We start from the raw sequence: 24,408 nt of genomic DNA, 5'->3' as shown, positions 1-24,408 counted from the left end.
TGGTTGTTCTAATTTTTTTTCCTGCCCGTATTCATATTGTTCCGAATAGGTCTTGGTTATGAAAAAAAAGAAAAGAAAGGGAGAAAGAAAGAAAGGAATGCAATTTGTGTGAAAGGATGGAAATAAAAGGAAGCAGGGTTTTTCGCGTGGCGCCGGCGGTGTTTTATATTTGAGCGATGGTGGTTTTGTGAATTTGGCAGGTAACTTAAAAATCAGAAAATAATTAGAATGATCGAATGAATGAAATGAATGAATCGATGCATGAATATAAAGTATCCACCTTATGCTTGAATATTACGATGCATGAATGGGTAAATGAATAGCGAAATGGGTGAAGGGAGGCAGTGGTTAAAAATTACCGCTGGATGGAGGCGCGCTCTAGAGGGATGGAGGGTTAGACTCTACTATGTTCTCGTTGACACGACTATGATATCTACTAGCCAGAGCTTAAGAGGGTTCGGAGAAGGAATGCAAAAATAAAACGGGCAGGCTTTTAGTCCGTACATGCTCATAAGTGGATTTGCAACAGGGTTATAAACAGAAATATATCATTACGTATATCATGCCGTATTAAGGAAGAAGGAAGAAAAGCAATAGGATTTTGCATTTTCTAGGGGGGATTTCCAGGTACATCGGGATCATGATTCAGATATTTCTTAAAAGTATAGATCCGTCGGACCATCTGTAGACTGCTAGCGGGTTGATTGACTCTGTATTAAACTACGTACATTGAGCATTCTGAATTTATTTTAGCCTGTGTTGGCTACCAATTTCCTGTGTATATTCGGGCATTTCATGCTTTGGAGACAAATTTTATTTTAAAATTATAGCCAGAAATTGCTCTTTTTAACGTAGAATCCAAGGCCCAAACGTACCTACTTTCTGTGCTGTCACAATAATCACCAACTGCCGATCTTTGGGGGTATTCTTTAGCTAATTTCGCCTAATTTCCAGCGCGCCATTAACATGTCAGTTAGTTCAATAAACCCTAGAAACTCGCTACACTGCATTGTGCACTATGCCACCATGACAAACTGGCCTATGGCAGGCACACCATCGACCACAACATAGATGACGTATGGTCCAGGAGGTGCCAGATTCTTGTTTGGAGGCATAGAAACTGTGAGAGTTTGTGCAGTTGAGCCTTGGTTGAACCCGGTGTTGTCTAGGAAAAGCATACGATGGTTCATGTGCAGTGAGTGCGTGACAAATCCGCCATGGTAAAGTGCCACTTTCACAGCCTGTGCTCCGCCTGGGGCATTGAAGCTGACTGTGTATTCGCTGCCGTCAGCACTGAGACTAGTGCTTGAAAGCTCAACATCTGTCGGTCGGTTGTTTGCATTGTCTCCCTGAAGGTATGGCGGTGTATCTAACCAATTCTTAGCCAAAAAGTGTTCTCATCTAGACGCCTATCGAGCTAAAAGGGAACGGTTCATAGGAGCAGCACTTACAGATTTCCACTCGAAATTCTGTTACATACGGATTAGCAGCATCTGGTGCCAGAATTGGCATCTGTACAGGATTTGATCCCGCAATCATAAGCGTTCCATCCAGAAGGAGCAAAGCAACTGAGTGATACAAGCGTGCAATGGTTGACGAGGCACCAGTTGAGAAACGCTGTCCAAGGGTTTTCGTCGGATCGTATATTAGAACTTCAAACGTGGGATCAGTGGCAAGTCCAAATCCTTGGGCACCTTGATTGCACCCATTAACGAATAGCACAGTCCCGTCAGGAAGCAGTGTTCCTTCAACCATTCCACGTCCTTCCGGCATTGAGTCCATCTCCCAGGTTGGGTTTGTCGACAAAGGCTGAATTCTGCCGCAGCTGGGATCCGTAGGGCTGGTAATGTCCTGGTATGCTCCGCCGCCGCAGATGATAATGTCCGGATCCCATCCATTCTCGCTCGAGAGTGGCAGAAGCACACTACCACCGGTGTTAGGATAGGTTCTGTAGTCGCCAGCAAGGTCAGGAAATGATTTGATCGTCGTGTTGGTCCCGACATCAAACAACTCTGAGCTCTTCGAAACAAACACGAAGAGTGAACCATCTTGAAGCAAATGGATAAATGGATACATCTGTGAGTGCGAAGTTAGCCTATTTCTATTATCCTAGTGTTGATGTACTCACATAGTATGGTTGGTTCTTGACAAGGATATCCATTCCAATATTCTCTCCGCTGGAAATGCCCTCGGCGCTCAACAGCTCATAAGTTGGATTGTTATTTGCTGGAACTGTCGGGTCCAGTCCATTGAGGCTTCCAGACGCAACGAATATAGATCCATCAGGCATCGTTTGAGCAGATGGGTACCAACGATTGCTGGCCAGTTTATTGCCCGGCTCACTCCAATCCTGACCATTCAAGCTTGCGTCGGTAGCTGATCTCTGCAAATATCGAATGGCATTGAACCCATCACCAACAGTGGGATCTATAAAGTCTAGGGGCGCGTTACCCCCAAGAGACAGGAATCTCCCGTCCGGCAGAAAAGCACCTCCAGCGCAGAAGGCATTGGTCTTATAGGCTAGAGGCACGACGAGATTTGTAGCTGGATCATATTCGGATGAGTAGGCATATTGTCCATCCGCTAATGTCAACTGCGTATAATTCTCAATTTTGTCGAGAAACACTACACGACCATTTGGAAGCAGACCGGCATGCATAGCTGGAACACCTGATTGTCCCACTACAGCAAAGCTTCCCGGGTTAGGATTCTCCGGAGCTGCACTCGGTCCTGGGGCTGGAGCCACCGCGGGACCAAGGCAGGGACCAGATTGACACCCATCGCCGCAGTGGCTTGTCGTGTTTCCGCAGTCTACTCAATCATATTAGATCGGTTCTCTGCATAATCACCAATACCCCACTTACATCCATACATGCTACAGCAACTACCTTGAGGCCAATCACCGCAGACTGTTCCGCCGTTGGCTGCACCGCAAGTACCATCGGTAGTGACTGCGCCAGTGGCAGCGGCACCTGCAATTGTCGTAGGTTTTCCGAGGACCGGCTCCCCAGATGTTGCTGCTGCAGCTGCAATCGCGGTTGTCGGAGGATCAGCAGCGACCGATGAAGATGACGATGTCGTGCAACCAGAGATACATCCGCTTCCACAATAGGCTTCGGTGTTCCCACACCAGCCGTATTGCGAGCAGCATGTCCCACTATATACTGTGCTATCAGGATCGCATATTGTATTGCCGTGATCCGGTCCGCAAGTTCCATCTGTTGAATAATTCTCATTATCCCTTCGGGCAAGATTCATTGCAGGGTTCCACAAGGTCCTGCCCTCGCGAGCTCGAGGGAGGCGGCTCATATGTATTGGTGGCGCTCCGCAACTGTATATTTCAGCTAACACTCCATAATAGGGTCACAAAATTTCGGCGCATACACTCCGTCATGTGAGCATATTTGTCCACGCAAACATTGATGGAAATTCACCTCGTCAGGCTCACAGAAGAGAGTGACGTGGTTAAAGATTATGTTTGCAGACAGAATGTCGGCAAACAAGGCGCAAAAGAAGATTTCGGCTTTCATGCTGTACTTGAAATAAGGGGAAATGATGAATGAACGGAGGTATGTAAAGATATTTATTTTGCGTTGAGGAGGATCCGGGGAGGCTAAAAGTAAAAGCAGATCTTCAATTGTTATGATTCAGGACGTTGCAAGGTTGTATTCATTGGAATAGCACAAGAATGCATTCACCCGCGCACAAGGCGATCTGCTGAGTAGCAATCCGATGCAACCTTGCCAAGGCAGAAGCACCGGGGCGCGGGGCTCCCGGTCTTTTGCCCGCAGTGGCGTATGATCATCTAGATTTTCTGTAACGATCATCAGGCGGGGTTGTATATGTTTCAAGCGGTCAAAGATGTGGTACAAGCCGCAGACTGTTGCATTCAAGCTTCCCAAGATGTCTTTCAACTGCATCATCCCTAGATCAGTGAGTGTCGTGGCAGTCGTGAACCGGGCGATCGGTACTGAAAACGAGGTTCGTGTAACCCCTTCTCAGAGTGTCCGCTAGGGCCGATAAACACCGGTGATCTTCGGTCTTTTTGTAAAAAAACAACTGTACACTAAGGATAGCATTTTGTACTAGACCCAGACCACCGTTACGCCGGTCTGAGCATACCGGCACCAATACCCTATTAGGAAAGAAATAAACAATTCGTCTGTCAGGTCGAGCGCTTTGAACAAACGTTCGAGCCCCAACCACTCACTGAACGGTGCTTCGTCAAAATGGAAAGCAGGATGCCTCGAACAAACAAATGTGGCAAATATGCTTCAAATCCAAAAGAATATTATGAATTGGTCAAAGATTGGTCAGCATGTCGAGCCCGCACCTTCGATCCCTCCGTTTATACTGTATATAATTTTAACTTATATAATTATTTATTAACTATATGTATTATATATATATATTAAGTACATGGTTTTGATATATTATAATGTAATGTATAAAAATTATACAATTAATAGCAGGAGTTACCTAGTCTACCCTCCAATCTATCTGCCGAGCTTACCTATAAATTATTAAATACCTCTTTCTATATACTTAAAGTATTAAACTCAAGTCTGTCACTTTACCTTTAAAGCTTAAACATCATCACAAGATCACACAATGGCTATTGAAATTACCTCTGATTCTGACATGCCAAAATGTCTAAACACTAAACAAAAGCAGATAAAGAAGGCACTAGAGCTAGCATCCTCTCATTTTTCCACTACTGCCAAGGAGGCACACAGCCCAGACATCCAAGGGTTCTTCAGCAGAACAATGATCGTAACACTAAAGACCGGTGAGAAGCTTGTCATCCAATTTCGGCTCGAGCAACTAGACATGGAGCCTTTCAAAATTGCTCGTCAAATACTAGGGCCGGTCGTACCCGAAATCGGTCTCATAGCAAATGAAAAGCTTGAGCGTGATGGTATATGGACTTACTGGATGACGTATATGCCGGGCAAGATATGGATGGACAGCGCAGCCGGCCGCATGTCAGCAATTCGAGTCGTCACCAATCGTTCCTTGGGCAGGATACTATCTCGGGGACTTATCGAGGGAAGCAATAGCGAAGCCGTCGTGAAGACGAAACTTCGGCCCCATCTCGAGCTCATCCTTTCCTCGAATGACGACCAGATCCGCCAGTTTTATCATATGGGAAGCGACTTGCTGGGAAAGCTAGATCGGCTAGAGCATCTCCCATTGTTCGTTTCTCACTTTGACCTCAACGAGGTCAACATCCTCCTTGACGAGAATTGCGAGGTATCTGGCATCATCGACTGGGAGCTCTCCCAACCCCTGCCCTTTGGCATGGGTCTCTGCCGCATCCACACCTTTGCCGGCGAATTCGCAGAGAGAAAATTCTACATGCCGCCCGATTTTGATGCCTCGGAGCGGGGATTTTGGGAGGAAATCTACAATGGCGCCCCACAGGTCATCCGCACCCTCTTGGACACCAATGGGGAAGTCGTCCAGATAGCACTCATGCTCGGGACACTGCTGGATGCATTTCAGCTGGATGATGATAGGATAAAGCTGGGGCCGTACAATCCCGTGGTGGTGGCGGCGCTACCCAAGTTTTTCTCCTACCGGATTCCCTTTGTGCGAGGCGCTGAACCACCGTATTCAATCTGAGACTAAGATCATAAGAAGGCTAAAAATGCACAAAGTATCATTTTTCTGGACGACGGCCAAGACAACTGGGTGATTTATTAGCTTACGGTCAGGCATTAAAGACAGCCTCGAATCATTGTGTTTGCACTCAAGCTTCAGAGGGACGTAGTCGGTCAACCGCCCTACACTTGAACCTCTTCATAAGTCTTGCAATCTAGCTTTATTATAATACTTGATTAAGTTCAAGTCAGCAATCCTTGGTATGGCTTTTAGCGAAATCAAATCATTATTTCATAAGATTATCTAGATTCCGTTGGCTTATAACTTTTTTATAATTTCTAGCTGTTGCGGGATAACCGAGATGTGGGTTGCTAGGAGTAGGATTAATCACACTATCGTATATCTGAACACCAGTAAATCAAAGGTGATAGAAAATCACCAAATATCAATTGTAGATGAGAGCGAATGGAACAGCTGAGCTTTTGCTCTGCTTTTGCTTTAATGATGGACCGAGGTGTCTCAGTTCGTACTAGTTACAAATTGGGGCTAGGGGCAGGGCGGATAGATGGAAGACGGGTTCCGGCTCACCGATCATTTCAGGGTCCTTGCACTAGGAGTACTGGATAGTAGCAGTACTTTGCTTGTCCAGTGATACAATGACATAAGGGAGTTCTGGGACTTTAGTCTACTTGTACCGCATATGATTGCACAGACCAGGACAGGCCCAATGGTCCGTGCAATGTCGCTTCCGTTTTGTGACGCAGCAGATGAAACTACAACTGGTCAACACGCATCAGGGCCCGCAGCCATGAGAGCAACAATTCTTCGTCCCCTGCGTATTATTTGATGAAAAAGACGTCGGAAGGACAAGGGAAAGAGGAATTAGATCCCGGCATTGTATCGCCAAATATATTCTGTACCGGTTCATGGCGCTGTTTTTGCTGTACAATTACTGTACAGTACCTGCAGAAATGAAATGGCTGGGAGATGGTCGTCCAATAGCAGGCTGTCGATCACCAGCCACGCTGTCCGACCACTTCCAGCCTCCCACGGCCCTCCTCATGTTGGGAAGGGTTCAGGAGCAAAAGTATAATTGAATAGCATAGTTACACACGTTCCTGACGAAACGCTTGCCGTCATGCTTTGTCAAGTGTCTGGAGCATACCACGCGTCGTCGTCGTGTTGAGCTCAAAGGAGACATGAACTCGGAGAGTCCCAAGCTTCACTCAGTGAACGGTATGTCTTTCCCCCGCTTCGTGCTAGGCTGAAACATCCCATTGATTTTTCCTTCTCCTCTTCTTTTGCGTTGACAGTCAGTCAACCGCAGCTTCTACACAGTGTCTCGAGGCAATCTATCGCTGCTTCGGATGATTTTTACTCTTTCTCGGAGTCGGGCAACGATCTCTCAAGTCAAGACGGCGACCGAAGTACGGTAGTGTCATGTCGTTCACCTTCACGCCTCTCCCCAGCCACCATATACGAGGACCCATTGTCAGAGCCGGAATCATTGTCGGCAAGGGACGTGATGAGAATGCCGTCCAATCTTCAAATACCCTCTACAGTGCGCGCGGTTCCGAGCTCGCAACGAACCGCTCGCCATTCCTCCAGTCGTTCATCTAGGAGACCAGTCGATGCGGACCGGAATCAGCCAACGCCTGGAATGGACGATACTCCCTATATCAGATTTGCCATTGATCAGTTAACGCGAGACGAAGAAGAGCCCGAGCCACATAATGGAAATTCGCGACCAAGTGAAGACTATCCCGTTGATCGATTAATACACGATGAAGGGCTGGGTTACCTTTCATCTGTTCGAAATCCCCGACGAGGACCTCATTCTCGCCAGGAAGAAAGGGATCCAGAATCTTGTAAGTCCTCGGCAGCTTTGAAAATACGAAAAGTTCCTCTTGCTGATTATCCTAGATGGTCGTGAAGTGTTTGTTCCTATTGATACGCCTGCAAACTCGTTAAGATATCCTCATTTAAATTTCTTGCCTGGCATACTCCGCCCAGTCGCTGTTGGAGCCCTTTTATTTTGCTGTCTTCTTATGCTTGCAGGCTTGATATTCTGCGGTGTCTGGTCGAATAAGCATCATGGCCTCTGGGACTATAAAGGGCTGGGAGGAGGGCGGTACTTTGTGTTTCAATTCCTACCGCAAATGCTTGCTGCGGTTATTTTGCTGTGGCTCTTTGCCCTCCAGACGGCAGCTTGCCGCGTTTTGCCCTTTGTAAGCATGGCATCCACAGCCTTGGGGAAACGAACGGGCGCTCTGTTCACACCACTCTTCCAAACGCGGTTTCTTCTGCCGCAGTTTGCCTACTTTCGGAATGGCCATGTATTTCTTGGGGCGTGCTTTTCCGTGTTCTGGCTCTCCGTGTTTACGCTGCCTCTGCAGTGTTCTCTCTTCCAGGTGCGGTACCTCTCAGACCAAGGCGTTTGGCGATGGTCGACGGTGCAGCCGGTCGTATGGACCTTGGTAGCCTTGTACGCGCTTCTATCGATTGCACTCGTGGCAATAGCAGCGTATTTTTTCCGAAGATCGACTGGCCTGCGGTGGGACCCATCCTCGCTTGCAGATGTTCTAGTTTTGCTCCAGCAGTCCAACATTCTGGACAATTATACAAAATCGGAAATAATGAGTCGAAAGAATGTAGGCAAACGATTCAGCTATAATAGCAACAGGCTCGGATATTGGAAGACTTCTGAGAGACCTGCCGATGTCTTTTACGCCATTGGGGAGGAAGGACCTCACACTCGTCGCTACTCTGTTCAGCAAGGTAGGCTGGTTGAGAAGCCGACAGACGCACGCCTTCAACAGGATTTCGATCCCGAGAGACAGCGTCCTGTGAGATCGTCCACCAATGAATCCCTGCGACGGGATATATATTCTTCCCACATCCGGTACCGATGGACGCCTTGGTTCCTCCGGACGGGCTGGGTAATCTCTTGGATTGTCATCGGCTTTGCCTTACTCATCGCGTTCCTCGTCGTCAGCTTCGTCAAGAACGCAATCAAACACGGCTGGTTACCTTTACTTCCTGCGGCACCCAATTCCGAAATCTTTTCTTCTGCCAATTTCCTCTATAGCTTCCTCCCTTCCCTCCTTGGAACCATTCTCTTCCTTGCCTGGCAGCCAATCGACATGTATTTCCGCGCTCTTCAGCCGTACGCCAATCTGGCTAACCCCAATGGTGTAAATGCTGAAAAGAGCCTGCTTCTCGACTATACCAGCTGCTTTCCCATTGAAGTAACCGTCAAAGCGGTAATTTCAGGCCACTCGAAAGTGGCGTGGTTCTCATTCATGAGTATCGTCTCTGTTACACTGCCCGTTTTGGCAGGTGGCGTGTTCTGGGCCGAATTGTTCGTCGACGACTCCCAGGTCCGCATGGCTGCAGATTTGTCGGCCTTTTATGCCATTATTGTTTTCCTCATCATCTACGTGCTTTCGCTGGCCTGTATCTGGCCGACCAAGAAGCGTTACCTGCCACATGGCATCGCAACCCTTGCAGAAATCATCAGCTTCGTCTATCAAAGCCCGCTACTGGGCGATCTTGCGTTTAAAGAACCCAAGAGTAAGACAGACCTAGTCACTAGACTCTTGAGCGCCCCGCCAAGGGAAACAGCTATTCCTTTGTACGCTTTTGGTGTCTACCTCGGCCGCGATGGCCGAGAGCATTTGGGTATCGATCGATTGCAGCGGCCGGGTGCGCCAGAGATGATTATCACGACAGGAGGATAGTGCAGACTTCCCTCTCCCGCTTTCGCCAACTGCATTGCAATGCATCGCATGGCATTTTTGAATCCCAATTTTGCTACTTATACCTTGCTCTTTTCATATCTGTTCGCTTTTCTCTCACTATATATCAATATTTTCTTGCGGCATTTTATTTCACGGTTACATTTCTCGGGCCCTTCTCGCGCATCATCTGTATACCACAATCAGCGCAGCTATATCCTTTTTGCTTTTTCAAGAGCCGACAACGCTTGGTTTCATCCTCACGAAGCGATTGATTAACGGCGTTATGATCTCACGATCACGATCACGATCTACGACACGATGTAATACAGTCTCTTCTTATTCCTCTTCTTCTCTCATATCCCAATTCCCGAGGTCATTTCTCACGGGATATTTGATAATAGTATTTAATTCAATATAGATGAGATACCTTTGCTTCTACCTCAGCTATTTACCAATTTACCTTTAGGTAGATACTTACATCGCTCTTAGTCGTATTAGATTACCCTTCAACCGAGTCCCAAGTTTTGAGACGTGAACTCTTTTGTTTAATCTTCCTCAACATTATCTTTTTTATTTTATTTCCTTGGCTTCTCTCCCACAGATTTCTTCCTTGGCCGCCTATTTCATTTGTGTCGTTTATTACAACCCATGTTTCTTCTATCCTTAGGTACTTCCATTTCCATTTCGGGCACACCTCCCCCGAGATCGGCCAGGGGGGAAGCATGAGAGCCCCAGGGCCCCCGTGACACCACATTTCCCTTGTGTAACCTCAAAAACACAAGCCCCCAAAGCCACCGTGTCGCACAAGATCGAAAACATCTTTCCCTGCCAAACTAAGAAAGAACCCTTACCCTTGTTCACCAAACCCCTCCTCCACCCGTCCCTTGATCCTTGGCCCCAAAACTTCCCCCCCATGTCCCCCATGGCCAACATGGCGTCACGCACCCCTGGAACACAAGGAACACAAAAGTGACAATCTTTGCTGAATCCAGTAATTTGGACAATTGTCGTCGGACGTGGAAAAAACAAGGTTGCTTTGCACCCTGGTCGTTTGGGTTTTTTTACTTCCGAATTTCCCTACTCCCTACCTACGTAGCACCTTTCCGTCACCTGCCGTGTTGCCGTCAACCCCGTTACCACAGTGCCGGTACGGAGTAATTTTAAATCAGGGTTTGTCTCCCCAAGCTCCGGTCCTATCGTCTTGTCGTCCTGTCGTTCCGTTGTCCCAGTTGTCCCACAGCCAAAAAAGAAGATATTTGTAACAAGCAGACCACAACCAACCGGTTTACAAAATTCTATCCTTTGTTGCGACTTCCCGTAGACCGCGAAAAGATCAGAACAAAGCAATTGACCTTACCGATGTTCAAATAAAAAATTTTAACTTGCATAACATGAGAAGCGATGACCACAAAAAAAAAAGAAAAGAAACCATAACCAAAAAGAATGAAGGGAAAAAAAGACAAAAAAAAGACAAAAAGACAAAAAAAGGGTCGATCCGGAGATCGAATCCGGGACCTCTCGCAAATTGAAACTCAGGGTTTTGAGAAGGAACTCGCGCTCCGACTCCCTAAGCGAGAATCATACCACTAGACCAATCGACCCGTTGTTGTTGAATTCCTTTGCATTAACGAAATATATATCTGCACGGATTTTCAAGTTGAATGCTGCTGCCGTACGGACGAGGGAGGTAATGCCGGGTTGATTGGTAAGGCGGACCGCGGGTGGATTAGTCGGACGCTTCGGACCAAACAAAATATTTTGGCGCCCCGGACGACCCCGCGGGAAAGTTGTGTATAGGCACTTTCTGGCGGAGCAGGAAAATATATATAAAATACAGCAGGACAGCTTTGACAGCAGGATAGTAGGATCACAGGCGCCGACATAAGAAGAATTGTACAGGGTCACTTTTCGCTGTGAAGCTTTCGCAATTGGGGTACGGGTAACAGCTCTACTCTGCCAGGAAACATACCACCGTTGAGCGCAAATATATATTTTATACAGCGCAATTGGCGGGCATTTATTACGGCATTCGATCAAGAGGAATAAAAGAAAACCGCACACCAGGCAAAACACAGAAAGAAAGGAAGAAGAGAAAGCCATGGACGACGACGTATTCTACTCCGACTCGGGCTCTCCGCCGCCTTCATTTGCCCATGAATCGGCGAGGACTCGAGATGTGCCCGGCTACGACTATGACTTGAACTCGGACTTTTTAGACACTGTCCCGAGCACAGACACCCCAACGAAAAAAGCTACAAATTCGCAAGTTGGTTCGGAGTCCAAAGTCGACGCCAATGCCCCGTCGGACATTCCGCGACTACGCAGCGTCCATAGCACAGCGGGATATCGAGACGGAATTGCGTTCGCCAAGAATGAGTACATTCAAGCTGGATTCGACGAGGGGTATGCATTGGGCGCGGTCATTGGGTTGCGAATTGGGTGGATCTTGGGCGCACTAGAAGGACTTTGGATTGCATTGGAGAAGAGTGGTCGTAATGCAAAGGGAGAGAAGGAGAAGGGGAGTAGTGGACATGCTCGTCGAGTTGGTTCCGGTGTGGAAGACCAGAGTGAACAGCAAGAGGTGGGCTTGGTGGGTAATGGCAGCTCGGTAGGCCAGGACAGCGGAAGGGAGGAAGAAGGAGGAAAGGGAGAGGAAACCGAATCAAAGAAGATGCGCAAGCTTCTTGACGATGCGAATGAGGATTTGAAAACCGAGAACGTGTTTGGGAAGAAGTACTTTGGACCTGATGGGATCTGGTTGTTTGATGTTGTTGTCGGTGCTGCCGGTGGGAGTCATGCGGATGCACTTGCACATGGGTCTGCGCATGGCAAGGATTCGAGCCATTCAGGCGGTTCAAAAGGGGGCAACGAGGAAGCAAACGGAGTCGGAGAGGGAGAATATACCTTTGAAGACGTAGCATCTTCTCACCCACTTGTCAAGAAGTGGACAGGCGTCGTCATTGCAGAGACGCAGAAGAGAGGAGTAGCACTTGATGTCTTTGAGGGAGCAGAGTACGAGGCACGACGATTGGCAGAAGATGGATTTGCTAGTTGAGGCAGCATTATTATCCGCCTGGTCTGCCATTGTATGGAGGGTGCCTATCCTGGGCATTCACCTCCATTTTCACCCATTCTTCAGGGAAGTCTGTACTGGGCAAGTGTCTTCCCCTTCGGCCGGAGCCCATCCTTGTTGGCAAGTCATCTCTTCTCCCCACGTGGAGCTCCATGCTCGTTTGCAAAGAGATGGCCAGGCCTGGCAAGAAACAATACAGCCTCCTTGGACTTGTCCCATCCAAACCTATTCTTGCTATATCCCGTGTGTTTGGATATTATTTTGGCCTGGCAGCCCAAGTATCAGCGGACGGTCAAAACCCTTTCTGAGCGACAGCAAAGACGAGCCCAGAAGGCAGATGAGGCAAAGGTATACCTCCAGGCTTGATACTTATGTTCAAGCGCAACAGCTGTGCCACGCGTCAAGCTCCAAGATGGTTGTGATGCAGTAGCTATTGCTGCTGCTTCTATGTATCGGTCTGACAGCTAGACCAGTGACAGATTCATGCTTCCAAGTGACACGCTGTTCTCACAGTTTTCAAGCATGGAACTAGCCCCTAGAGTCTGAGTATGAATGAAGCAGGGGACTCTCAAGGCTTTGTTCATGACCATTGAAGACGGAAAGCCTGTTCAAATTTGCGAGCGTGCATTGGTTGGCACTTTTCATGCTCAGAGAGCCATTAGAGAGCGGTTTGTCCAATTTTTAATTGAGCAGATAGGCTGTAAAACCCACAAGGGAAATACAACTACTTCACAAATTCAACCTCATATTGTGCAAAGTAAAACTGTAATAAATTTCGCTTAATACTGTAGGTCTAGGGCATTAATTCAGTGCAGTGAGGTAGTTGTGCGACCTTTTACAGATGCCATGACGTGAAAACAAATTTGCCATTTTCGCCATGAACATTGCTTGACAGGAGGAATATAAAATCCATGACAGAGAAAAAAAATGACAACACATAGTAAGTGAAAGAGGACAGTAAGAGAATTATAAGAAGAATCAGTCAAGGATTCAGCAGACTGGGTCAATACCAGTAGGAGTGATTGTAATTGACTAACGAGACTGGCAGTTAAGCCATCCGTTCGAATCGCTCCTTGGCTTTGTCCTTGGTCCGTTCTAAGAAATCCGCATATCCACCTTTCGTCTTACGATTAGCTTCATCTACGGCATCTCCTACCTTGCCACCTTCTGCACCGAGACCGACGCCCTGGACATAGACGTCTGTCTGGATGGGCGCGGTCCTGCCAGTCCCTTCTGCACCAAGACCTTCTCCAGCAGTCCAGCCCATCTTTCCAAGCAAAGCGGCACCCTTGGACTTGACTACAGGTTCCTCGTCTTCTTCTTCGACCTTTGCGGTTTCCTTTGCTGCAGAAGGTGAGGCTGCCGATGGTGCTTGGGCTGGACGAGCAGGCTTTTGCTGGGGTGCAGAGGGCTTCTTAGGCTGACTATAAACTTCACGTCGTTCTTTGGCACGATCCCGGTATTCGGCCGTAGAGTTGGCGGGTGACAGGGAAGTGAGTCCTCTCTTTGCGAGCTTCTCGAGAGCTTTTTCCTTTAATTCTTCGTTTTTGAGATTGTCACGATGAAGCTGACTGAGTCTCTCATGCTTGTTGACTTCCGCAGACGTCTTGAACTGGCGAGAGCATAATAGACAGCAGCTTCGCTCCAAATCGGCAAACGATTGCGTGGGAGGGCTCTGGTCCGATTTTTCTGGCTCGGGTGTCTTCTCAGTGATTTTCGTCGGGTCGCTCGCAGGTACGGTCCCTTCTTGAATTGCAGTCGCCGCAGCAGGACCACCGTGCAGCTCAACATGCCTTTCACGCCAGAATTGGAGATGCGAAGGAACGGCCTTGGCAATGTCAGTCTCTCCAATGATCAAGGATAACAAAACAAAGGAAAATTTACCTTTTTGGTGCTGGTAACGGGAGTCGATTCGGCCTTGCGTTTCTTCGACTTCTCAACATCTTTGTTCTTGACCAAGCCTTCCTTTTCAGCTGCTGCAGCTCGCCTCGAAACTTCGTCCGCGCTCGTTATGCTTGGCTCAGGAGCGGCATTCACTGTGAGTTCGGTGAGATAGGCGCCTTCATCCCAGTACGCGAGCTTCATTGCGGCATTGCTGAGAGGGCTGAAGGTGAACCGATCAATTGCCGGAGTAGGGTTTAGAACAGGAACGAAGACGCCAGCGTGGATATAGCTAATCATTACTGGCCTAGAAGCGATGGTGAATTTATCCAGCGAATTGTATTTGGTCAAAGCAGCTTGCGCATCCTGATATATGGTCAGCCACTACCAAATGACAGAGTTTGAATGGCCTCTCACCTCAACTGCAGCAAATTCTGCAAAACCGTACTTCCAGCTGTCGTTTGATTTTCTATCCCGTACGAGAAGCACTCGCCTGATGCTGCCCTCCCTGGCGCCGAGGTTGCCGTCACTAGTCGTTGATGCCACTTTACTGGTTGATTTCTTCGCCGAGGCGCTTTGGGTTTGTGATTGAGGGTCGCCACCGGCTTTATACAGTTTGGCCACGCCCTTTGCGAGAAGCTCTTCAGACACGCTTGCTTCGAGTCCACGCACGAGCAGGAATTGAGACGGAGTATTGTCGGATGACACATCGCTGTCCCCAATGTTCTGAAAGACAGATGGCTCCTCATCATCATCAGGGACAATAACGGTAGGATCTAATGGTTTTCAATAAGCCCGCCCTCAAACTAATGACAAGACACAAAAACAACTCACCTGGTCTGGAAGCCTGGCAGCGGAAGCACTGCATACGATGGGAATAGTTCATGAGTAGGCACTACAACGGTCAACACCCCATCCATCACCTTGTGATAACTTTATCCACTTACCATCATACACTTCCAGTCGCCCTCGCCTTTCTCCGGCCGGCTCTTTGCGTCCTTCTCTCGGCCGTACGCAATTCGAATCTTCGCTGCCTGGTCTTCACGCTGTGCAGAGCCGTAGAGATAGAGAGTCGGATAATAATTTTCAAGGAAAGCGCGAGAACCGGATAGAGAGGAGAAGTGGACAAATCCAAACTGCCGTGATGCGCCTGATTCACCTTATCAGCATAGACCTATTAACAGAAATTTGCTTGTGGCTCTTTAGTACCTGTGTTGCGATCCCGAATCACTCGGACTTCCTCCAAGCCATCCACTTTATAATGACCTTTGAGCTCTTGTAAAATCTGTATGTGGAAACGCAACGGCCAAAATCGGCCAATGCTAACGCCTTAGCCTCAGTTCATTCAAAAAGAAAGCGAGTGTCTTGTTTCTGCCACTTGGAGATTTCAGGGGGCATAACAACAGCAGGAAGCACAGAGGTGGTGCTTAGACGGAGGAAGTCTGGGGAAGGGGAAGAAGGGGAGGGTGTCCAACGTCGTCTTCAGTCATATCCTGCGGGAGTCCTTCCAAGATGACATCTCTGCTCGGTGGTCCTCCAAAGTAAGGTGAGCGATCACGGTCCCTTCGGCGCCGAGGGCTTTGGCTTCTGCTGCGACTGTCGTGATAATTGGATGGAGAGTGATACTCCTCGCGGTCACGGTCAAAGTATGTCCCTCGACCACTACCTGCTCCTCCTCTGCGGGGTCCAGGAGGCGGACTGCGACCGCCACCACGGTTGTTGTTGCTGCTGCTGCCTCGGCCACCACGATATGAATAGTCCCAAGCTCGTACGCGCGGCATAGTATTTGGCCCGTTGGGATCTGAGTCGATGGCAGATTGTTCACGAGAAGGGAACTGAGAATAATCTTCTTTGTGCAAATCACCAGAGATGCTCATTAGCCGATATGTTTTTTCTAAAAACAAAAACTCTCATCAAGTGCTACGCGTGTGCCGTAATGATATATACCATGAGGCGAAGGGCGTCGTCGCCTAGGGGACGGTGAATATCGTCGATAGCGCTCACACGGCGAATTTGACCGTGAATGATGCTGCCATCGCTGCTCGTCGCTGTTGTCGTTGTCGTCGTACATTCTGGCTTCGCGGTCATATCGTGCCGGCGCAGGGCGTGATGACCGATACATGTCTTCTTCTCCTGGTGGCGCTTCACCAGGCGCTCTATACGACATGATGGATGCTATGGAGTAAAAGAAAGGAAAAGAATTAGATGGAGAAGAGGTGCTCGGTGTCTGTCGAGCGAGGAGCTCTTGACTATGATGATGATTCGGTTCGAATCGAACGCGACGGCTAATGATCAAGGCAGTAATTGATGCTGTCTATAATAGCAGCGTTTCTAGGTTACCCGCTGCAACATTTATTGACAACAATCTCCGGCCCATGTCCTATCGATAAGAGCGGGACCATTCCGACGCTTCAATTAATTTACTCGATAAACAGTCAAACAAGCCCAGGGTTCCAGGCAAGGCACTTGACCATTTCCCATGAATTAACAAGACAGCTTTATATTATTTCCCCAGCATCTATCAATCTGTTAAGTTGTTGGCGCGCGCACACAATGGCAGACTCCACCGAGCAAACACTATTCATACTTGCAGAAGAGGGCATCCATGTGGAGCTCACCCGCGCGCATCTCGATGCCGGCGCTGTCATGAATAAAGTGAAGAGCCCCAAGGCCGGCGCAATTGTGCTTTTTGCCGGTATGTATCTGGATATTCTTTACCTCGAGTTTTCATCCTCCTCCTCCTCCTCCTCCTCCTCCTCCTCCCCCTCCTTCTCTCTCTCCCAACCGCCGCCGCCCCATCCCCCTCTCAAACACACACACACACACACACACACACACACATACACACATACACACATACACACATACACACATACACACATACACAACATAAAAAGACTCAAGTTGAGAATAAAAAAGTTGAGAAGATAAAAGTCGAGAATACAAAAATTGAAAATATAAAGATGAGAACATAAAGTTGATAATAAATCACAGGAACGACAAGAGACAACTTCAATTCCAAGCCAGTCAAGGAGCTCCAATACACCGCGTATCCGCCTCGGGCGCTGCAAACGCTGCTTACAATCGCGCGGACGATGAAGGAGAACCACGGCTTGCAAGGGATTGCGCTTATTCACAGACTAGGCGTCGTGCCGATTGGCGAAGAAAGCATATTGATCGCGGTGTCTGCGCCGCATCGGCAGGCGGCGTGGCGGGCGGGGGAAGAGGCGCTGGAAGAATGTAAAGCGAAAGCGGAAATATGGAAGCTGGAGGAGTTTGGCGGGGATGAGGGCGGCGTGTGGCGAGCGAATCGGGATGGAGCGGAGGGCGTGAGGGTGGATAGTAAAGAGGAGAGGATTGATGGGTTTGCTTGAACGGGGGAAACATGTCAGGGCGTCGTGGCAGTCACTGCATCGCGCAGACAGAAGCACCACGGAGACAGAAAGCTGTTCAGGTAGGCAGACTCTACTGGGCCTTCGAATGCATCAAAATACGAGATACCACGAGAGTACGATGAGGAAGGAATAAGATCTAATTAGTTTAGAATCAAATGCTTGCTCTAGATACAAGTTACGTTTTACAATACATGGGGAACGAGCGCTATCTCTCCCCGCCAACAAGGCGCCAGGCGCGCAAAGGAAGGCTTTGGAGCTTTATGGCGGCCGGTCTTATATAGGATAAGAATGTGACCAGGCCGATTATTATACAGAGAACGTTGACAATGTAATATCCGTCGCGGTTGACGTTGCAGGTGCCGCCGCCATTCTCGCAGCGATGCTTTTCCGCTTCGAGAGCACAAGAAAAGGGAGAAGTAACAAGGTCGGACTTGAGGTCGACTGGAGGGGAGATGGGAGGCTGGCATGTGGCGACAGTAAAGATGTCGACCAGCTTGAGGACGAAGAAGCGGGGCAGCGTACCACCAAGGTTAGAGACTCTGTAAGTACAAATTAGCAGCATATTCTTTCAAATCATGATTTAGTTCAAAAACTTACGTGGCCAAAAGGGTCATATAGGTGCCGCCAACCACAGGGTCTGCAATCTTAGCGTGAAATGCGGAAACCGCGACGAACATGATTGTGCTCATCGAAGTTGAAAACACATGCTCTGCGATGACAGTGACGAGATACCAGGTTTTGACACCGGCGGAGGGGAAGATCATGACGGTCACTTGAGCGAGTACGGCCGCAATTAGTCGTCCTACAAATGCCCAACACCAGAGCTTCATGGGCGGATACTGAGATGACCACTTGCCTCCGTAGTAGCCGAGTACCATCTCAAAGGGGAAATCAATAAGGACCGTCAACGCCATGTCTTCCTGGCTGAACCCCTTTTCCAAGAGTTTCAAGTTTGTGACGGCATCGTTGGCTTGGAAGCCAATTTTGGCGGTCAAATGCAAGATGATAATGGACTGAATGTTCTTGAGCTTCAAGATGCCAACCATGACCCGGTAGACCTCCATGATGCCATCTCTCTCCTTTGTTCTTTCTTCCTTCTTGAGCAAGGCCAGACCAACGGTAATGATAAGATAGGCCCAACCCCAAAATTTCAGGTATCCACCAAGAGTGATGACACCTTCAGGCGACGGAACCTGGCGGAACCACCTATTTGCAAAGTCGGGCGCATTCAGGGCTAGAAACACGGTATACGAAAGGAATTGTCCGCCGGTCAACCCGACGGTTTGTGCCGTTGAGGCGTAAGAGAGGTTTTGGGAGGATAAAAGGGTAATGGCCCAGCCTATAGAGAGATTCGGTCAGAAAATCCATACTCTGTTGCCATACGTTCGCTGGGTACGCATCAACGCTTGACTTACCATCTACAGCAATATCCTGAGTCGCACACATGAAAACAAGGAAGAACCAAGCCCATGTGAAACCCCATACGCCGGCCCCATTGTTGGCACCAGCTTCGACCATCATCTCTTTGACGTGCCCTCCGAGCCAGATCATGCCGATTCCCGAGATCAGCTGAATGGGCAGAATCCAACTCTTTCTGCGCCCCACTTTTGGGCTCCATACTGCGTCTACGATTGGACTCCAGAGCAATTTCAACGAGTATGGGTACGATGCTAGAGAGAAAATACCAATCTGCCCATAGGAGAGATATGGCTTTAACAGAAATGGGACCGAGCCGGACGCCAGTCCCATGGGGATTCCCTGGAGAAAATATAGGAGAACAAGTAGAAGAAAATTTCGGCGATCTGCGGCTGACAGGTCCCAGAAGCTATGGTTGGGGTTTTCAGACGGTGGAACTGGCACATCATGGTCCAGACTGAAGCTCGCCCGTGACATGAGGTTGGCCGTCTGGGAAGCAGCTGTGGGGCTGTCCAGCGACGCATTCTTCCTTCGCATCTCCACCTGTGAATTCATTTTTCCCGTTGAACGTCCGTTCAGTGCTGCTCGTGCAGAGGAAGCAGAGGTGCTCGAAGAAGACCTCGACGAGGATGCTTGAGGTTCAGCACGTGCCCGCCTGCCCATTGGGGAATGTGAAGGTGATCCCTGCTCAGAGAGATCGTCTTGCTTTTGTCTTCTGCTGTGTTGATGCGTGGAATTGTCGAAACGAGTGTGTGAGTTGCCCTGGGAACTGCGCTCTCTACGGTGATGCTGCGACGTAGCACTGTCAATGCCAAGGACTAGGTCTTCTAATTCCACCCCTCGAGCAGCTTCTCTGCGTTTTTGTTCAAGTCGTTGCTGTTGATACTGCGCAGCGTGTGTAGGAAAAGAAGCCGTTTCAATGGTAGAGGTAGTGAGAGGGAGGGACGAAGGAGGGTGATTGCCTGAGGAAGGCGGCATCCATGTGATCTGGCAGCGGAGACTATGGAAGAGGTCTCGTTGGCCTCAAGAAGGATTAGATAAAAAGAGAGTAATCTGAACAAATCGTAAGAATGATGACAATTGAAAAAATAAAGAAATAGACTTGTGGGGCGAAACACACCTCTGACCAGGGACTTTTCACGTCACGCAGTTCAGGGCGGATTCTCAGTGTTTCTAAATCGAGTCGAAACAGCAAATGGGGAACGTGGTCTCTTGATGTTGGAGTTCCACGCTTTTCCTTTTTTGGGATTCTTTATCCAATCAATCTTATCAGTATTGATTATCTCTGCCAAACGAAACTAAAGTTAGTCATTAGTTAACTTAGTAAAATATTAGTAATTTGAAACATACTATACCAAATAGACAGTTTTGGTTCCCAAACTTGCACGCATCCCTGCTAGCGTACTGTCATGACTTTTGGTTTCGCGTTCCGTATTGTGGGGGGGGCATGCATGACTAAGGATGGAATTACTTTGTTTATCGCTCGCTCTTGCTTCTATCGCTACCACAGTTGCTATTGCAAAAGGATAATGGATAATGGCTTAACCATAATCCACGATTAGCTTATATCTACGCTCCATAAAAGCTGGGATATTCCCACTTTTTGGGAGACTGGAGAGATTTTTATGAGAAAAACTAGCATCTCCCCATTCTACCGTTTACATATCGTTGAAGATTCTCCTGTGTTCATATATACGATAGCGTGACCCATTCTACCAATAGCCCAACTACCCACCGATCGGTTATCCCGCAGTATGGAAAGCCAAATATATCCAATTAGTCTCTTTAGCTAATTCCCCACTTCCTCAGTGAGAGTCGCTTCCACTACTCACACTCGGTCAACTTGTCCAATTCTTGCCAACCCTGGCAAAGTCCAAAACACTTTGCGTACCAAGGTTAGTCTTGTATTGTTCCAATTTCACCAGAAGCAAAGGATACCTTCTCCAAGCTGTGGTCAATATTTTGAGGTGACTTGAAGACCAGGAAACAGAGAGATGTGTAGTGGATATGTGGGTTAACTAAGCAGTTTGTAAAGTCTTGATATCCCTCAGTTGGACTGGGTGCTGTTTGTTCTTTGGATTGCTGTACCCACCATTGAAGGAGCCCAGGTGACAACTCGAGTGCCACCATTTTCATCTGATACTGTGTACTTAGTCATTGTAATATTCAGCCCTGTGTGAGAATGATTATGCCCCACCTTGTTGAGCATCGAGTAATAGTTGTCATTGTCAATGACTTTTTAAAGAGTTAACTTGTTTTTTCTGATATCATCACTTTATTATTCTGGACAAGTGTTGTACCTCTACACTAACAAGCTTTGATAACTAAACTTCTAGACAAGACCACCCTTGGCTTTGTCTTTTGAATTGACATCTCTGTGTGAGCACTGTTCAGGGTCAGTTCTTGCTGTTGTTCATGGATTTCAATGTTTGCAAACATGCTTGCTCACAAAAGCTGCAAGGCACAGATTCCTTGATCAATTGTGGGTTTCCTAGAAATTTATTGATTCTTCTTCAAGAATTTCTGTGATAAGAATGAACTGAGAATGGTCTATGTTTACTAATAACAAAACAGAAACTTTAGGAAACTAATACATTTTGTAAACTTGGCTGCCATAGACTATGTCAGAGGTGTGGTTTAGCATCATTGAATCCACAAAATAATATCTAATCTCAAATAGGCTGGTGCCAAAGCCCTTTTGGGGGAAGAAGAATACATCAACATCAAGCTTTTCAAGGCAATTGATCATGACAGGCAAATCACAGGCTGAGGCAAATCAATCATGATCTTTGATCCAAAAGCAGACATGAATAGTGCACTGTACTGGGAACATGAAAGTGAAACTACATATGTGACAAGCTGTGTTCTGGCTGGATTTGAGGTGTGTGTCATCAGAGTGATGGTAAAGTTCACATAGACATGAGTTCAAAACTTTCAATCAATTCAAGTCCCTTCTTGTGGCCAACCAGTACCATGATGGAAATGTCTTGGTTCTGACTCTTGGGAACCAATGCATTTAAGCAGTCTGTTGTCTCTGTCTCCACTGTTTCTCCTAGCTTATGTTCCCATTGCCACTGATTGCTACTCGAGATTGCATTTGATAGCAAGACTCCCAACAATTCTATTTGGCTGATTGGAGCACCGGAGCATCTATAGTCAATTTCTAGTAGAAATTTCAGCACCTCAAATGTATTATTAATCATTTGACTTATGTCTGGTTGTCTGTAATGGTCTCTCTTCCATATCCTGTTCATAAAAAGTAGAATTCCTTGGTTCAACAGGTAGGGAGATTGCATTGGCTTCTGGTCAACATTAATGTCCATTCTGAGAATGATGGATGTGACCTACTGTCATGCTTTTGTTTCATGGACTGAAGTTCAATGTGAGCTAGCTCAATTATATTTGATTAGAAGCACTAATCATTGGAGCAACAGGCATGTTGCACCCTTCAGAAAGCCTTTAAACAAATTCTTGTCATCAGGGTCAAGCTTGCCATGGACAGCCTTGTTAATGTTGTTATGATACAAATAGCCAACCAGGTTGCAATGATTTAAATAGTCCATTATGTTTTTGACAAGAAATTCAAACTATTTCATTGGCAGCTTGATGATGTCCTTGATCTTGTATGATAAACTACACAACTTCAATGCATTGCATGGTAGCTTGTGCAACTGCAGACGTCTTTGATTGGTGGATGACTTATCTTGTTCAAGTATAGGCTTTTGGTACACAAATTGGATAAAATGCTTAACTCTGGTCGCCAGTTGGTTTGGAAGCACCTTATTGTTTGGCTGCTGGCATAGCACTGTTGTTGTCATTTGCAGTGTTCTCTGAATTTTGACTTGCGCTTGCAGATGTGATAGTTTATTCTGAATCTGGTCAAGCCCTCCAATATCTCCATCGTAGTGCAAAATATCCTCTCTGATTTTGTCTAGAGCCAGTTCGGTTTCTTGCATCATCAAGCGTGGCTTGAAACAGAAGGTATCAAATGTTGCTCAAGGTGACAGGCAGTGGCAGAAATTACAGAAAAGCTGGTGACAGTAAGCTCTGGGCTCTCCATTCTGTGGGTGCATCATAAATTTACCCACTACATATGGTGAACAGCATGTTATCTCACCACAATACCCTGCACCTGAAACAGCTTGTCTAAGCCAGCCAGCTGCATGTAATGTGCCAGCCATCTTGCAGGGATCAGACTCGTTCAGCTTGTTGTACAGTACATGCCATGGTTGACCAGGACAGTGTCTGGAAGTAAGACGTGTCACCAACACAAGTAGCCAATTGACCAAGGCATAGATTTATATTGTTAGTCCAAGGAGAGTCAACAGGAATTGGAGATCATAGGGTTCAGAGCTCGAGCATGAGATCCTCTAGCGACCAGAACCTTGTTGCCTTTGTGTCCATAACATCAGGCTGGACAGCACCTGTGTGGTGTTGGAAACAGCACAGTCGACCATGGTAGCACAGGTGGAGAGTGCAGAGAGAAGGCTGGCATCTTAAACAGTCCACAGGACAGAGTTTGTAGCATCAGCCCAAACTGTGACAATCCAAAGGAAGTATCAGTACAAATCCAAGGTACATTGAGATGCTGCCTTTCCTCACCATTGCTGCAGGCGTGCTGAGTTTGCTTCACTACCCTGCAATTAAAGGACAATCTAATCCTGTAGGCAAAAAGACACGTTAAGCTGCACTTTGGGCAACCGGCTGGACTATAGAAAGGGCTTCTTCCTTTGCCTCGTACTGTAGCTGCTTCCCGGCGGACACTAGTTACATGCCTCCCATAAAAGACGCCAGAAGCTGAGATCTTTGAATTAATCTGGGAAACACAAACCATTATGACTGAACATACTCTGTCAGCCAAGCTCTGCATACAAAATGACTGACCAAGCTAGTTTGCAGTGGAAGTGTCTGTGGTGTTTGGAGCCATTTGAGGATAGAGAGACCTTATGTCAGCATCTGGCTGTTGACAAGGTTTGCTGCAAATGCCGTGATGTGTTGACCATTCTCACGCTTTGCAGCAATCTCGAATCCAAACCCTACTGGGAGAGCTCATGAAGGCCTTCACCTCATATCATTGCTCAGACACCAACGTCCAGTGTATATTCTGCCCTGATGGGCAGTACATGGCTAAGGATCTAACCTTCTCACAAAGGGACAATTTGCTAAGACACTATTGGTGCTGTATGAGCTTGTTTGACTCTTTCACAAAGACCATGATATTTACTGTGTACAGATGTCCATTGTGAAGCTCTCTGTATCTGCAGTACCTTGAATTTGAATGTGGATAACTTTATCTGCC

The 24,408-nt window shown here is 47.5% G+C and overlaps 7 protein-coding genes and 1 non-coding gene across 8 annotated transcripts; 4 read left to right on the top strand and 4 right to left on the bottom strand.

Annotated features, from left to right (window-relative positions):
* Positions 1 to 839: 839 nt before the first annotated feature.
* On the bottom strand, positions 840 to 3,543 carry L228DRAFT_256813 (carbohydrate-binding module family 18). The gene is made up of 5 exons (XM_018333946.1): positions 3,385 to 3,543; positions 2,865 to 3,331; positions 2,129 to 2,811; positions 1,452 to 2,076; positions 840 to 1,369 (listed from the first exon to the last, which is right to left on the bottom strand). The coding sequence occupies exons 1-5, from the start codon at positions 3,528 to 3,530 to the stop codon at positions 1,017 to 1,019; spliced, it is 2,274 nt and encodes a 757-aa protein (XP_018185990.1). The 5' UTR covers positions 3,531 to 3,543; the 3' UTR covers positions 840 to 1,016.
* Positions 3,544 to 4,569: 1,026 nt separating this feature from the next.
* Positions 4,570 to 5,785, top strand: L228DRAFT_263080 (hypothetical protein). The gene has a single exon (XM_018334463.1). It carries the CDS (start codon positions 4,612 to 4,614, stop codon positions 5,623 to 5,625), a length of 1,014 nt encoding a protein of 337 aa, XP_018185989.1. The 5' UTR covers positions 4,570 to 4,611; the 3' UTR covers positions 5,626 to 5,785.
* An 829-nt stretch (positions 5,786 to 6,614) lies between these two features.
* L228DRAFT_233038 (hypothetical protein) lies at positions 6,615 to 9,788 on the top strand. The gene is made up of 3 exons (XM_018330616.1): positions 6,615 to 6,840; positions 6,918 to 7,472; positions 7,528 to 9,788. The coding sequence occupies exons 1-3, from the start codon at positions 6,804 to 6,806 to the stop codon at positions 9,342 to 9,344; spliced, it is 2,409 nt and encodes an 802-aa protein (XP_018185988.1). The 5' UTR covers positions 6,615 to 6,803; the 3' UTR covers positions 9,345 to 9,788.
* Positions 9,789 to 10,831: 1,043 nt separating this feature from the next.
* L228DRAFT_t112 lies at positions 10,832 to 10,945 on the bottom strand. Its single transcript has one exon. It is a non-coding gene; the product is annotated as a tRNA-Pro (tRNA).
* Positions 10,946 to 11,442: 497 nt separating this feature from the next.
* On the top strand, positions 11,443 to 12,399 carry L228DRAFT_240952 (hypothetical protein; the record flags this gene model as incomplete). Its single annotated transcript, XM_018331294.1, has 1 exon — positions 11,443 to 12,399. One exon carries the CDS (start codon positions 11,443 to 11,445, stop codon positions 12,397 to 12,399), a length of 957 nt encoding a protein of 318 aa, XP_018185987.1.
* A 792-nt stretch (positions 12,400 to 13,191) lies between these two features.
* On the bottom strand, positions 13,192 to 16,520 carry L228DRAFT_250117 (hypothetical protein). Its single transcript, XM_018333249.1, has 8 exons — positions 16,246 to 16,520; positions 15,774 to 16,144; positions 15,508 to 15,583; positions 15,246 to 15,448; positions 15,133 to 15,193; positions 14,716 to 15,074; positions 14,302 to 14,664; positions 13,192 to 14,245 (listed from the first exon to the last, which is right to left on the bottom strand). Exons 1-8 carry the CDS (start codon positions 16,463 to 16,465, stop codon positions 13,466 to 13,468), a joined length of 2,433 nt encoding a protein of 810 aa, XP_018185986.1. The 5' UTR covers positions 16,466 to 16,520; the 3' UTR covers positions 13,192 to 13,465.
* Positions 16,521 to 16,752: 232 nt separating this feature from the next.
* On the top strand, positions 16,753 to 17,774 carry L228DRAFT_27520 (Molybdopterin biosynthesis MoaE). Its single transcript, XM_018335612.1, has 2 exons — positions 16,753 to 16,993; positions 17,293 to 17,774. The coding sequence occupies exons 1-2, from the start codon at positions 16,852 to 16,854 to the stop codon at positions 17,670 to 17,672; spliced, it is 522 nt and encodes a 173-aa protein (XP_018185985.1). The 5' UTR covers positions 16,753 to 16,851; the 3' UTR covers positions 17,673 to 17,774.
* A 124-nt stretch (positions 17,775 to 17,898) lies between these two features.
* Positions 17,899 to 19,772, bottom strand: L228DRAFT_213468 (acetyl-CoA transporter; the record flags this gene model as incomplete). Its single annotated transcript, XM_018329985.1, has 3 exons — positions 17,899 to 18,232; positions 18,291 to 19,032; positions 19,109 to 19,772. The coding sequence occupies 3 exons, from the start codon at positions 19,770 to 19,772 to the stop codon at positions 17,899 to 17,901; spliced, it is 1,740 nt and encodes a 579-aa protein (XP_018185984.1).
* Between the last annotated feature and the right edge of the window lie 4,636 nt (positions 19,773 to 24,408).

This window comes from Xylona heveae (genome assembly GCF_001619985.1).
Source record: "Xylona heveae TC161 unplaced genomic scaffold L228scaffold_10, whole genome shotgun sequence".
In the NCBI taxonomy this organism is placed as follows: domain Eukaryota; kingdom Fungi; phylum Ascomycota; class Xylonomycetes; order Xylonales; family Xylonaceae; genus Xylona; species Xylona heveae.
This window is presented reverse-complemented; position numbering and strand designations above follow the sequence as displayed.